This window comes from Juglans regia, chromosome 10 (genome assembly GCF_001411555.2).
Source record: "Juglans regia cultivar Chandler chromosome 10, Walnut 2.0, whole genome shotgun sequence".
NCBI lineage: Eukaryota > Viridiplantae > Streptophyta > Magnoliopsida > Fagales > Juglandaceae > Juglans > Juglans regia.
The window spans coordinates 2,060,033-2,073,141 of NC_049910.1; the positions used below are offsets into that span (position 1 = coordinate 2,060,033).

General features: G+C 35.5%; 2 protein-coding genes across 3 annotated transcripts; one reads left to right on the forward strand and one right to left on the reverse strand.

Annotated features, from left to right (window-relative positions):
• Nucleotides 1–2,580: 2,580 nt before the first annotated feature.
• On the forward strand, nucleotides 2,581–5,845 carry LOC108997131 (protein KINESIN LIGHT CHAIN-RELATED 2-like). Its single transcript, XM_018973276.2, has 3 exons — nucleotides 2,581–2,854; nucleotides 3,229–5,217; nucleotides 5,431–5,845. The coding sequence occupies exons 2-3, from the start codon at nucleotides 3,233–3,235 to the stop codon at nucleotides 5,642–5,644; spliced, it is 2,199 nt and encodes a 732-aa protein (XP_018828821.1). The 5' UTR covers nucleotides 2,581–2,854; nucleotides 3,229–3,232; the 3' UTR covers nucleotides 5,645–5,845.
• Nucleotides 5,846–6,380: 535 nt separating this feature from the next.
• LOC108997122 (L-aspartate oxidase, chloroplastic-like) lies at nucleotides 6,381–12,071 on the reverse strand. 2 transcript variants are annotated; one of them, XM_018973265.2, is made up of 9 exons: nucleotides 11,928–12,071; nucleotides 11,687–11,790; nucleotides 10,880–11,021; nucleotides 10,338–10,692; nucleotides 9,599–9,841; nucleotides 9,275–9,331; nucleotides 9,090–9,170; nucleotides 8,063–8,124; nucleotides 6,381–7,573 (listed from the first exon to the last, which is right to left on the reverse strand). In XM_018973265.2, exons 3-9 carry the CDS (start codon nucleotides 11,011–11,013, stop codon nucleotides 6,565–6,567), a joined length of 1,941 nt encoding a protein of 646 aa, XP_018828810.1. In that variant the 5' UTR covers nucleotides 11,014–11,021; nucleotides 11,687–11,790; nucleotides 11,928–12,071; the 3' UTR covers nucleotides 6,381–6,564. The 2 variants fall into 2 exon arrangements, with proteins under 2 accessions (XP_018828810.1, XP_018828809.1); XM_018973264.2 differs by having other exon boundaries at nucleotides 10,880–11,024.
• Nucleotides 12,072–13,109: the final 1,038 nt, after the last annotated feature.

Consider the following 13,109-nt stretch of genomic DNA (forward strand, 5'->3'; position numbering starts at 1 on the left):
GAGACAGATCATCCACGCAATTCGAAGAGCATATTAATTAATTAGTTTTAGGCGAGCGTAATTAATAAACATTTAATTAACTTTAATTGATGGTTGGTGCATGATCAATTTTAGATTCCCCACTATGGAATTCGTGGGTCCATTGATCATGATCAACTTAATTCGTTATTAATTATTATTGATCATGTTATGCAAGAAAAATATATACTTGTTAATTAGCTCTAAAATCATTAATATTGTTATATATATTATATATATATATATAATCGTATTCAATAATTGAGTACCATAAGCATCAATCTTATATGTATCGAGCTATTATTATATATAGCAGCCCCACCCTGCGATATTTTAGAATAATCTTTTAATTTATGTTTGACACAAACCCATGGCTGGCCAATTTAAATTCTCATCAATGTCGATGGGTTCTAACCACTAAGCAGGGCGTTGCACCATCATAATTAATGAATGTACACTGTTCATGTTATGAATTAGGATAATTTTATTTATATAGAAAGAGAAATGTTTTAGCCATAAAAATGATTTCATAAAAATAAACTTATAAATGTCTGACATAGTTTGATGTGATACCTTAAATCGTAAAGTTAATTAGTTTTATTGTAAAGTATATCAAACGAAACACATAACTTACGCCAGTTTGTGACCAGACATCATGTCCCTCTTGTTTTTTCAATGTAATTGCAGAAAATGCGTTTCTAACCTATTTATAATGTTATATTTTTTTTGTTTTTACATGACTTTTAACTTCTCAATAGAAGACCCAAACTACATGATTTATACTCTAAAATAACTAGTTAATGATATAATTGGAATTCCATTGAAACCTTATAAAGAGTAAGAATTTCTCTTTCTTAAATAATGTGAGATCTCATACACTACATACTCTTATTCTTATCATATGAGATATTACATGACTGTTAATTAATCACCCTACATGGATTCCCTCTCTGATATCTATTCTTTAATAAGAATAGAATATAATTTATTATGGTTGTGATATTTCCAAGTTCTCCGTTTTGGTACTTAAAAAGTTGCAAGCAGCTTATAATTAATTAATATGGCTTCCAATTGGCAATTATGACTCCAATAATTCTTTGTACGTACTCGGGCTTTCTAATTAATATCCTTATCATACTATTGAGAAATTAATGTTTATAATAATATTATATATATATATATATATAGTTTCAGGTTTCGAAAGAAATAATTGTTAAATCACTATTTATCTCGAACAATTTTAGTGATGATGTTTCTCTGCCTAGTTAAAGATTAAAGCGGATTAAATAGAAGTTATATTCATATTTTTAAATGATAATTACTTATTCACATCAGTACTCTCTTTAGAGTGAAACGTGCATGATCAAGTCTCGTTTGTTTTTACAGATGATATGAAATGAGATGAGTTGAGATTAAAATTAAAAGTTAAATAAAATATTATTTGAATATATTTTCTTAATATTATTTTTATTTTAGGATTTAAAAATTTTAAATTGTTTATTTTATTTTTTGTAAAAATTTAAAAAAATTATAATGATTAAAGCAAATGAGATGAAATGAATTGAGAGGAGTTATAAAAACAAACGAGACCTAATACGATCAATCTTATAAGAGAAGGTATTGTAAAAATAAAATGATATTTCCATCACTAGTTCTTACTGCTAGAATTCTTTATTTTATTTATTTAATGATTATGTAAGTATTTTTTAATAATATTATATTTTTTTAAAAAAATTATTTAAAAGTGTTACAAAATATATGTAAAAAAATAAAAAATAAAAAAATAAAATATCAATTATGCTTAACAATAGCTTCCAACAAGAGTTGAGAGTGGGGGACGTAATCTTCCATTATAAAAATTAAATAATACATAAATCACAATAGTGGTAAAAGAACTAAAGAAGCACTTATGAGCAAAGTGGGCCCAAACGGCCTATGTGGCTGTCCGGTTCTGGGCTCATTAAATAATAAAAATATAAAAAGTAAAATATTAGTTCATCTTCTCATTTTATTCTCTCACTTTGATCATTGTATTTAAATTTTTTTAATTATTTTTCTTAATAATTAAGAAAATAATTTTTAATGTATTAATAAATTTTTTTATTTTTTAAAAATATTTAAATATGTAAAAAAATAGAATATTTTTAAAAAATAAAAAAATAAAACAAAATAAAAACACACATTTAACCTATTGAATAGCCCGACTCTCATAAACATTCATCTCATTAATAAAAAATATATATTTATATATATTTTTTAAAATAAAATCTACTTTTTTTACGAGAATTTGTACGGCTGTTACCCTGCAAAAGCATCCAATCATTGGACTACATTAAACAAAAAAGCAGAAACCTGCTTTTGACACGTTGTAATTTCGGAAAGAAATTCTTTAAAAAATTGGGACAAAGGCGCTGTCAGCATATCATTTCCACACGTCCTTTTGGAGTTGAAAAGCCGTTAATCCCGCCAAGTTGCTTTGCTAACTATCACCGCCAAATTATGGTTAATTACTTTAATATCTAACTATTTGTATGTATTTGCTTTTGAATCCCTCGAGGCCGAGGGACTTGCGATGCGGGTGGGAGAGAGGTCGCCTTCCTCATTGCTTCAACTTCCAAATTCTGCAACCCCACGCCTATACATATATTTTCTCTAAAAATTCACCCATTTTGTCCCCTCCCTTCATTCATAATTCCACCTCCATATCTCGTATTTAAGCATTCAGAGGCATATCACCTCCCCATGCCTATCCTCTCTCTTTCTGCCTGTACATAACACCCAGAGAACTTGAAAAGTCTAACCATCTTCACTTTCTTTTTCTTGGCACATTATTAAGGTATGTTTCTAACTCAGTTTGGTGACTGTGTTACTGTTTCAAAATTTTCGTTGGATTTATGTGTTGTTCCTCAATGTCTGGTTCTTGATCATTGTATTACAAGTACTTATCAAGTTGGCAAGGAACCCACTAGCTAAAACTGTCGAATTGCATTCTTTTCTGGGTTTTCATTATATGATTTTTCATGCGCCTGATTAAAACATATGTTATTATGATTTTGGGAACATAGTTCAGGAATAGGAACAATAATTTGGGATGTGCTAATGGGAGGCTTCACAGCTAGGATTCATTCTTAAATACTGTACAGCTCTACTTTGTTATTCCTCTCTGATAACTGCGTTTGTTTTCTGTTTTATTTCACTATTCCATTCTAGGTTTATGCCTGGATTAGCTATGGATGCTGTATATGGGGTTGGTGAGGCAGAGCACGAATCCAGTGGCAGCCACGCATCAAATCAGGAAGGGTATACCCAGCAAGGCTCTCCAAGAAGTTCATTGAGTTCACAAAGTGCTCAAAGTGACTCCATTTATCTTGCTGCTGATGGTGCGATCGACACCTCTATCGAGCAGCTGTATCACAATGTCTGTGAGATGCAGAGCTCTGATCAGTCACCCTCGAGGGCCAGCTTTGTGTCATACGGGTGGGAATCAAGGATTGATTCAGAATTGCGTCATCTTGTTGGAGCTAGTGTGGAATTTGAGGTAACAAAGGAGGTGCTCACAGAAAATAAGCAGAGTAATGGAGGGGACTTGACCCCAGAGAAAGAAAACGGGTCCATGACTAAAAAGTCAACCAAGAAGGCTAAGACTCGATCCGCGAGTCCTAAGCAGCTTCCGCGCTTGCAAATGGACCCTGGAGCATTAGCAAAATCAAGTACTCGGAGTAAATCTTCACATGAGAGGTCTCCAATTGATAAGAGGTATGAGAAGAATTCAAGTAAAATAAATGCAATTTTTGCCATTAAAAAGCAGAGAAATGTTGCTTTACTTGGAGCAAAATTTCAGGATGGATTTGAGGATCCTCTTGAGGCAGGACTAGATAACCCAGACCTTGGCCCGTTCTTGCTTAAACAAAGTAGGGGTATGATCTCTTCTGGTGAAAATCCTCAGAAAGCTCTTGAGTTGGCTCTTCGGGCATTGAAGTCTTTTGAGATATGTGCAAATGGGAAGCCCAGTTTGGGGCTGGTCATGTGTTTGCATGTTATAGCAGTAATATACTGCAGCTTAGGCCAATACAACGAAGCAATTCCGGTTCTCGAGCGCTCAATTGACATCCCTGTGATAGAGGATGGCCAAAATGATGCGCTAGCTAAGTTTGCTGGATGCATGCAGTTAGGTGATACTTATGCAATGCTTGGTCAGATTGAGAATTCAATTCTGTTGTATACAGCAGGTCTTGAAATCCAAAGGCAAGTATTGGGAGAAACAGACCCTCGATTTGGTGAGACGTGTCGCTATATAGCAGAGGCCCATGTTCAAGCATTGCAGTTTGATGAGGCCGAGAAGCATTGCCAGATGGCTCTTGACATCCACAGTGAGAATGGTTTTCCTGCTTCTCTCGAAGAAGCAGCAGATAGGAGGCTCATGGGACTGATCTGTGACGCAAAGGGAGACTATGAAGCTGCTCTTGAGCACTATGTTTTAGCAAGCATGGCCATGTCAGCCAATGGCCAAGATATAGATGTGGCTTCAATTGATTGCAGCATTGGAGATGCGTATCTATCCTTGGCTCGGTATGACGAAGCAGTCTTTTCTTATCAAAAAGCAGTCACAGTCTTTAAATCAGCAAAAGGAGAGAATCATCCCGCCGTTGCCTCAGTTTTTGTGCGTTTGGCTGACTTGTACCATAAGATCGGGAAGTTCAAGGAATCTAAATCCTATTGTGGAAATGCACTTCGAATCTATAGAAAGCGAAATCCAGGGATCCCCTCAGAAGAGATTGCTAGTGGTCTTATTGATGTTTCAGCTATCTATCAATCCATGAATGAATTGGAACTGGCACAAACGCTACTCAAGAAGGCTTTAAAAATATTTGGTGATGCCCCTGGTCAACAAAACACAGTTGCAGGAATTGAGGCCCAGATGGGGGTCATGTATTTTATGATGGGGAACTACTCCGAATCTTACAACTCCTTGAAAAGTGCCATTTCGAAATTTCGGGTGAGTGGAGAGAAGAAATCTCCACTGTTTGGGATTGCTCTTAACCAAATGGGACTTGCCTGCGTGCAGCGCTATGCAATAAACGAGGCTGCAGATTTTTTTGAAGAAGCAAGGAGTATTCTGGAAAAGGAATATGGGCCATATCACCCCGATACACTAGGGGTCTATAGCAATCTTGCTGGCACTTACGACGCAATGGGCAGGTATCATTCTTTTGTTACTGTTTAGCAAACTGATTGATGTGAGTTTTTATTGTGTTGCACTGTTACCGTATTGCCTCTGATCTTCTTCCTCTGCTTCGTGTTTTTGGCCATCAACACAGTATATGACACGGTGTATGCACAATCCAAGCACTGGTTAAGTTTACCTATTCTTCATAACATTATCTCTGTGCTTTTCAACTTGAAATTTGACAGGCTGGATGATGCCATTGGAATTTTGGAACATCTCGTTGGCATGAGAGAAGAGAAGCTTGGAACGGCAAATCCCGACGTGGATGATGAGAGGCGGAGGTTAGCAGAGTTGTTGAGAGAAGCAGGCAGAGTCCGGAACAGGAAAACCATATCACTGGTTGCACTGCTTGACACCAACCCTGAGATCATAAATGACAATGGTATTATGGTATTGTAATGATGATTGGTGTACATATGCTTCTTTGTAAAATATCTTTCACAAGAGGGTTTAGGTGTGGTTGTTTTGTTAGATTGGTGTTTGACAAATTGGGAAAAATAATCAAACAATAATAGGAGCTAGGAGGAGATTCTCGTTCAAATTGTTTACTCAAGTATCAGGTGTCAACAGAAGTCGCATTCATATTTTCTTGCACATTAATTGATGAGTTTTCTGTCACATTTTTTTAATCGACATTATGGTGTGACATCGTTTTTATCAATTTCAAAGTTGATAGAACTTCATTTTCTATGATTGGTGCAACAGCCACTTAGTTTGTTCTCCAAATCTTCACGATTTCAACACCCAGGAGCTGTTATATAACATCTGTGATGCTCGATTCCGCCGCTCCGTCACCAATATGGCGTTTAAACAGTTGGTGGCGGTAGTTGGGCTGCAATTGTCTTGAGGTGAAAGACCTGTAAATATTGTCATGCAATTTTGATTGATCAACTGAAATTGAACAAGCATCTAATAGCATCCTTGCCCTTCCCTTTGTCTGAAAGTTATTTTGACTGAGAACTATCCTATCATGAAGCTTCTTCAACTTGACTCTAACGACAGAAGACAAGCTTTCAAAGACACTCTCTCAACCTACCTCGACGGTTTAACTTTCAGATATAACTTGATAATGTGATTGTAATATTTTTCATGAAATTTATTATAATAAATTAAGCATAGAGGAAACGAGAGGAAGTGAAGAAAGAGGAAGTATTCCAAATTTTAAAGTGTCCAAGTGAATTGTAATAATCATTTTGTCACCTTTTTGCAATTATTTTAAATTTAAATGATCAAATTTATGATCATATAAACGTAACAATGAGAAGTTCTTAAAAGACCTAAACATGCGAATCTTGCCAGCGCGGCTGAGTTGCTGACTGCTATAAGGGCTGCCTGGATAGTTGTCGTGAACTCCAGGTACTCTTGACTGATGAACAGGGGAAAATAACTGTTGGCAGCCTCTTACTTTCCTCCAGATGAGGGAAATCAATGGTGTAGTGGAGTCCACGGCTTTCGTGCCTAGCAAGGGCACTGCTAATCACGAGCTTTGCACAACAAAAAAGGTTCCTCATTTCACAAGCCTCAAGCCCCACCATTGTTGGCTCCCAACCGTGTTGAAATAAGTAATCCTCCCATTTCCCCTCCAGCTCACCAATCTTTTGCTCTGCAAATTCCAGCCTTGTTGTTGACCGAACGATTCCCACGTATTCCCACATGATTGATTGCAGTTCTTTCCTTACTTCCCTCGTCATTTTTTCCACTTTGTTCATAGCATCACTTGCAAGTACCAAAGGAACAACTGGTCTTGCCCACCAATTTGAAGCGCTGGGATCATGTTTGGAGCTCTTCATGTGATCGATTGAGGGCTGGACAGCTCTTCTTGCAAAAACTAGCGCTTCAAGCAATGAGTTACTAGCAAGTCGGTTTGCTCCATGCAAACCTGTGCATGCAACCTCACCGGCCACATACAAGCCCTGCACATTTGTCTCCCCTTGGAGTCCAGCACGGACACCCCCGCACATGTAATGAGCTGCAGGAACCACTGGAATTGGTTGGCGAGTTATGTCCAGGCCATATTGTAGGCACTCAGCAGCAATGTTGGGGAAGTGTGAGAGAATTTTTTCCCTGGGCTTGTGACTTATATCTAGGAGCGCATACTTCTCATTCCGCTTTTTAAGCTGGTCATCTATACTTCTTGCCACTACATCCCTGGGAGCAAGTTCTGCTCTGTCATCATACGAGGGCATGAACCTTTCCATTCCTAAATTGTACAAAATGCCTCCATCACCCCTAACAGCTTCAGTGATAAGAAATGCATTCTCTCGAGATTTGGCTGGTTTCGTGGGAAGGCCTTCGTCAGCTAGGGCAGTTGGGTGGAACTGCACAAATCTGAGCAACAAAATAATGCCAAGAAAATATAATTTCCATTATATCAATATATAAAGATCAATAAAATCCTATTGTCTACACAGTAAACGAGATCTTCTAATACTAAAATGATTTGTGGCCATGTAAGCAGAGGTGTAATCCTGATTTAGGAAATCTAAAATCACAAGCTAATGCAATTACTCTTAACAAAATTGGCGAAAAGGATGGGTTTCATTCTTCAAAGCCCCTATATAAGTGCAAAGTAGCTTATCCAGTATTGAGCTATATATATATATATATATATATATATATATATATTCCCCAATTCCACTCACCATCCCAAATGATGACCTTGCACATTCAAATGTTACAAAAATAGGCATTGTGGGTTTGAATTTGGATCTTCAAAATTCTTCCTGAATTCTTACATGATTACTTCGAAACAGTTTTGTATGACATTTATCCGGGAGAATTTATAATTTCAAACAAAGTTGAAAGACATTTACTCACTCCATATTGGATATTACAGCTTGAGCTCGATGGGCCATGGCCATTCCGTCTCCAGTGGCAACCTGTAAGAACCAATTGAGCATAAAGTAGAAAACAGAGAATTAAACTCGTGATCAAACAGGCTAGATCTTTTAGATGGTGTTTTACTGTCACGTGGAGTCAGAATCCACCAGATATAGGTAGAATTATAGTAGTATCTGAACGAATGCTAAACGGAGTATTACAACAATAATGGATGAAATTAATATAACAAACAGAGAGAGAGTAAGAGAATCTATTACCATATCGTCAAATGATAAGATTAATTGTGTCTTTATACTCTTTCTCGGGTTTATTTTTTTCTATAGCTATGCAAGACTATCTGTTGAACCCGAGTATAATTTTGTCCTGCTAAGTAAAGAATCCCATCAATATCACTTTAGTGAAATGACTTTCTTTGTTGCTACTTTATGTATTGCAGTTTTTCGTTCAGTTTGTTCTGCTTGACTCAAAATAAGACAAAATTAGTAATTTCTGAATTCTTGTCTTGACTGCTGCCTCATAAGATTGATGAAATTCATATTTGATGAGACTTTTAAGCTTCAAAATTTTGATTTGAAAGAGAATGAAGTGACCTTTTAATTCAGATGTGATTAGACCTTGAAACTTTCAAAAAATTTTAGTTAGAAGAGGATGATGTAACTTCACAAAGACAAAACTCCATGTTTCTAAAACTATATACAGTAATAGAAGTGTTACGGTGAGCGAAGATTTCAACAATATTAAAAGTTCAACGCATCTATTAATTAAAGTGATATATATATATATATATATATCAGAAGTAATGTATGCATATATAAATCTTTGTAATATTTTGAATCATAGATTTTGACACATTGACATTGAAAGAACCACAAGAAATAATTCTTTCAGACACAAAAACAATTTTTATTCTGGCCATGTATGAGAGCATCATCATCATTAAGAAGCAATTGGAGAGTCAAACCCCACTTACAACATTATACAGTGGAAGTGTGAAAACATTTACCGGAGGATTTGTAGTTGTCGGATACATGTGTCCAGCACCACCTGATGCAAGTAAAGTCACCTTTGAAATAATCCTTATCACCTGAAAAATACAAAACAACAAAGGTTGCAGAATAGATACTTTTATTTGGAAAAATATTGCCACATAGAATTTAAGAAACTTTAAGAGGTAAATTCTTTCTTCACCTCTAATGTTTCAGTATTCAATGTGTCAAAACCAAGACATACTGTGTCAGAACCATCCTGCAATTGGCAAAAGACTCTCTTTAGTGAATGCCGGTATTCAAACTATGGTGGTGTCAAAGTTTGTGTATGTCAAATTGACACAGATAAAATAATGAAGTCCAGAAGAAAATTCAGCTAATATCATATGTTGAAACAGTGTCTTAAACCCACAACCAAGATATGCTTAATTTTTCTTTTTTAAGATCATTCGACAGAAGGGTACCATATAGGAGCATGTAAAATGCAACGTGAAACAAACATTATAAAATATTGTGAAAAAGTGACCTGACAAGTTAGCAAATCTACTGCAAAATGGTGTTCGAAAACAGATATATTTGGATCATTGACAACTGCCTCTAGTAGAGCACGCTCAATCTCCCTTCCAGTCATATCAGCAGCATGAACAATTCTATGATGAGAATGCCCCCCCTCTCTTGCTAGATGCAAATTGCCATCTTCTCCATGATCGAATGAGGCACCCATAGCAATCAATTCTCTGATTCTGTCAGGTCCTTCTGTACAGACAACCTGGATAACATAACCAAACTTGATAAAAAGCTCAACCATTTATGCAAGAGGCAATGGTAATTGACACTCAATGAGACAATATTGAGAGAGCAAACACAACCAAATAACATGCCCAAAGTTTGCAGGTTCTATTTTTCATAATGGAAATGTTCATTTAATGCAAACTTATTCAAAGAAACAATATATCATTTTCAGCTTTTAAAAAAAATCTCATCGTATATAAATCAAGGGCATTAATTGTAGTTCAGTGTACTAACTCTAATAGGGTTCAAAAAATGAGGGCGTGGGATAATGTATCATTCACGTAATATTTCAATACGAGTGTTCCCAGTTAATTTTATTTTCTTTTATAGTCTCAAACAGACACTTATGAGCTATAAACAAATATGCCATGCAGCATGACCCTTGAAATATCAATGCTATAAATTCATACCAGAGATCAGAACACAGAAATGAATGATATGTATAGAATAAAATCACAAGTTTTGAAACTAACTCTGACAGTCTCCTCATCACACAGATAAGCACCAGCTACAATTGTGTCGTGCATGTGACTCTCCACAGAATCTGAAGGGCAAAGCACAGCACTAACACCACCTTGAGCATAGTTTGTGTTGCTCTCATGAGGCTCATCCTTGGTAATCACAGCAACAGTTCCATGTTTTGCAACTTCAAGAGCGTAACGAAGGCCAGCAACTCCACTTCCAATGACAGCAAAATCAAAATACTTTGTGGAACCATCTCTCAAGCAAGATGAAGTTACAGTTCTAAGGGGCTTCTGATTATCACCAAATGGAGATTGGGAAAAATTACACCTTTGGAACCGCAAGAATTTTGATACACTACATGACCTGGAAGATCAGGACAAAAAAAGCATTCCACAGATTCAGAACGCGAGTGTGTAAGAAAAAAAATAAAGACATAATATACAGTCAATGGAACTGTCTCGGTGCTATCATAAAATAAGTTTCTGAGCTGTGTTTATAGATTAATAAAAGCAGTTCTGTAAAACATAAATATCAGAAACCCAATGTGTACCATGAAAGCTCTTTCTGGGTACTTCTCTTTAATGCTATACCAGACACCCAAGAAGTTTTTCTACAGCCATGTCCCTTGCTTAGTGCCGAACTATAATGCAAGTTGCCGCTTCCAGCAGGTATACAAGTAGTCATTTGCAATACTTCTGCCAGATAAAATCAGCATCAATACCATTAAAAAAATATTAAATCAATGGGAATAGAACTATTATTTCAATCTATCCCTTGAATGATTTCACTTCCCCTTCTAATTATTCTAAGTATTTCATCTGAGCACAATCTCTTTTCCTTTTTTTTTCAATCTCTTTGAGCACAATCTGCACAGCCCAATGCCATCATATCCAAGTTTTCAGAGTTATTATAAGGAAGAAAGTACATGTCAATATGTCATTCCCGTTCATAACAAGCTACCCCCAAGGCATTGCTTACAATAAATCGAACTTCATAACCAGACATTAGTAAAAAAAAAAGTTATGATTGACATCCCTAAAATCAGAAACAACGAAAATACATTAAAAAAAAATGTAAGGAGCAATTCAAAGTAGAAAAGAGCAACAATCATCACCAAGTAAACAACAACCCAACATCCTCGCATCGAAAACATAACCACCTATTATCCAAAAAGGGTAGTTACGACAGAAAACCGGCATAAAACCTTTTAAATGGATAATGACGAACGAACTCCGGCATGTTAAACAGACATGTGCCAGAGATTCAAGATTTCATCAGAATATTAAATCAAACACCTGAACCTCAATTCAACCCTCTGCGAAAGGAAAGAAGTAAAAGAAGAGCTTTTAATACTTACAAAGAGATTGTATTTCTCTCAAAACTGTATAAAGTCTGGCTATAGGATAATGGAAACAAACGAATTTATATCTGGGTCTCTTCGCTTGTTTTCAGACGATAAACCTGAAGCCAATAAACAATAGAAAGAACACATATTGATCCCAAGAATATTTGTTCGTACAAATTAAAGATAACAATAAAACAAAAAATGGGGTCGGAGTAATTTGTAAAGAGAGGCCAAAGGAGTGGTGGAAGCCTACGTTTCGCATGCGCCAAATCCAGTACTTGCTCAGGAACCACCGTACTTCGAGGCGCCATCCTCCTCCTACATACGTGTGCAGCCAATGTTTTGTCTCTCTCTTGTTTTTTCTCCTCTATTAGTAACGGTTATTTCGATTTGTAGGATGCAGAACTATTACATGTGATTAAAGACTTCATAATCTTAATCTTGATATCTTTTTTTTTCGCAAGCATTATAAATAATTTTATTTATCGATTACTTTAAATAAATAATTTATTAAATAAACACTAACTTAAAATATATCACTTCAATAAATTTAATTTGAGACGACAAAATCAAAATCAATGATTAATAATAATGACTTTGAATTCCTCAAAACATTAAAAAAAAAAAAAAGTGGGAATGAAAATTGGAATGACGATTTTGACACCGAGGAGACGGTCCACCTGGTCAGAAAAAGGTAGTCGAGTTTTTTTTTTTTTTTTGGGTCATGAAAAAGGGTAGTTGTTGAAGCACAGGACGCCCACCCACCCGCAAGGTCTGTTCATGGTTATTTAGGAGCCAGTGGACCATAATCTTCAAAAAGTGATCATAGCCACCCAAAGCGGTCCAATGACATGGGTTCCTCCTCAGCTTTGCTTCTTTGACTCTCTTTTATTGCGTCGGTGGAGAATAATAATTTCCAGCGCTGTAGGAATTCAGATTGAGAAGAAATGAAGAATTTCCTCGAACCTGACCAGACATCAGTAGGAAAGAAAGACACGTTTACTATTTGTTAATAATTTAATTTCCATTTTTATCCTTCTTCTGAACAAAATTGGATTTCTCCATCTAAGTTGGACTTTGTCACACTTGTCTTGCGTGGAGGGAATGTAATTGGGGCCACCTCCCACTTGCTCGAATTATATTTAAATCGGAATCGTCTAATAATATTTTATCATCTCAATTTAATTTAATTTAATATTAAAAATTAAATTATTTAATATTATTATAATATTATTTTTTTAATATTATTATTTTTTTAAAATTTAAAAAAATTAAATTATTTATTATATTTTATATTTTATATTAAAATTTAAAAAAATTATATTTATGAAACAAACGAAGCTTTTATTAATTAGGTCGAATATTCTCTTAAATGAAATGGGCTAGACCTCCCGTCTCAAAGGCCCACGAACCCAAAATCAAGAGCCCACTTAGC

Excerpts from the sequence above, each read along its gene's own strand:
- LOC108997131 (XM_018973276.2), top strand. The coding sequence starts at position 3,233 with ATGCCTGGATTAGCTATGGATGCTGTATATGGGGTTGGTGAGGCAGAG. Across the intron at positions 5,218-5,430 it reads ACTTACGACGCAATGGGCAG|GCTGGATGATGCCATTGGAA; the intron begins GTATCATTCTTT and ends GAAATTTGACAG.
- LOC108997122 (XM_018973265.2), bottom strand. The coding sequence starts at position 11,013 with ATGACTACTTGTATACCTGCTGGAAGCGGCAACTTGCATTATAGTTCG. Across the intron at positions 9,842-10,337 it reads GTGATGAGGAGACTGTCAGA|GTTGTCTGTACAGAAGGACC; the intron begins GTTAGTTTCAAA and ends TATGTTATCCAG. Across the intron at positions 9,171-9,274 it reads TGAATACTGAAACATTAGAG|GTGATAAGGATTATTTCAAA; the intron begins GTGAAGAAAGAA and ends TGTATTTTTCAG.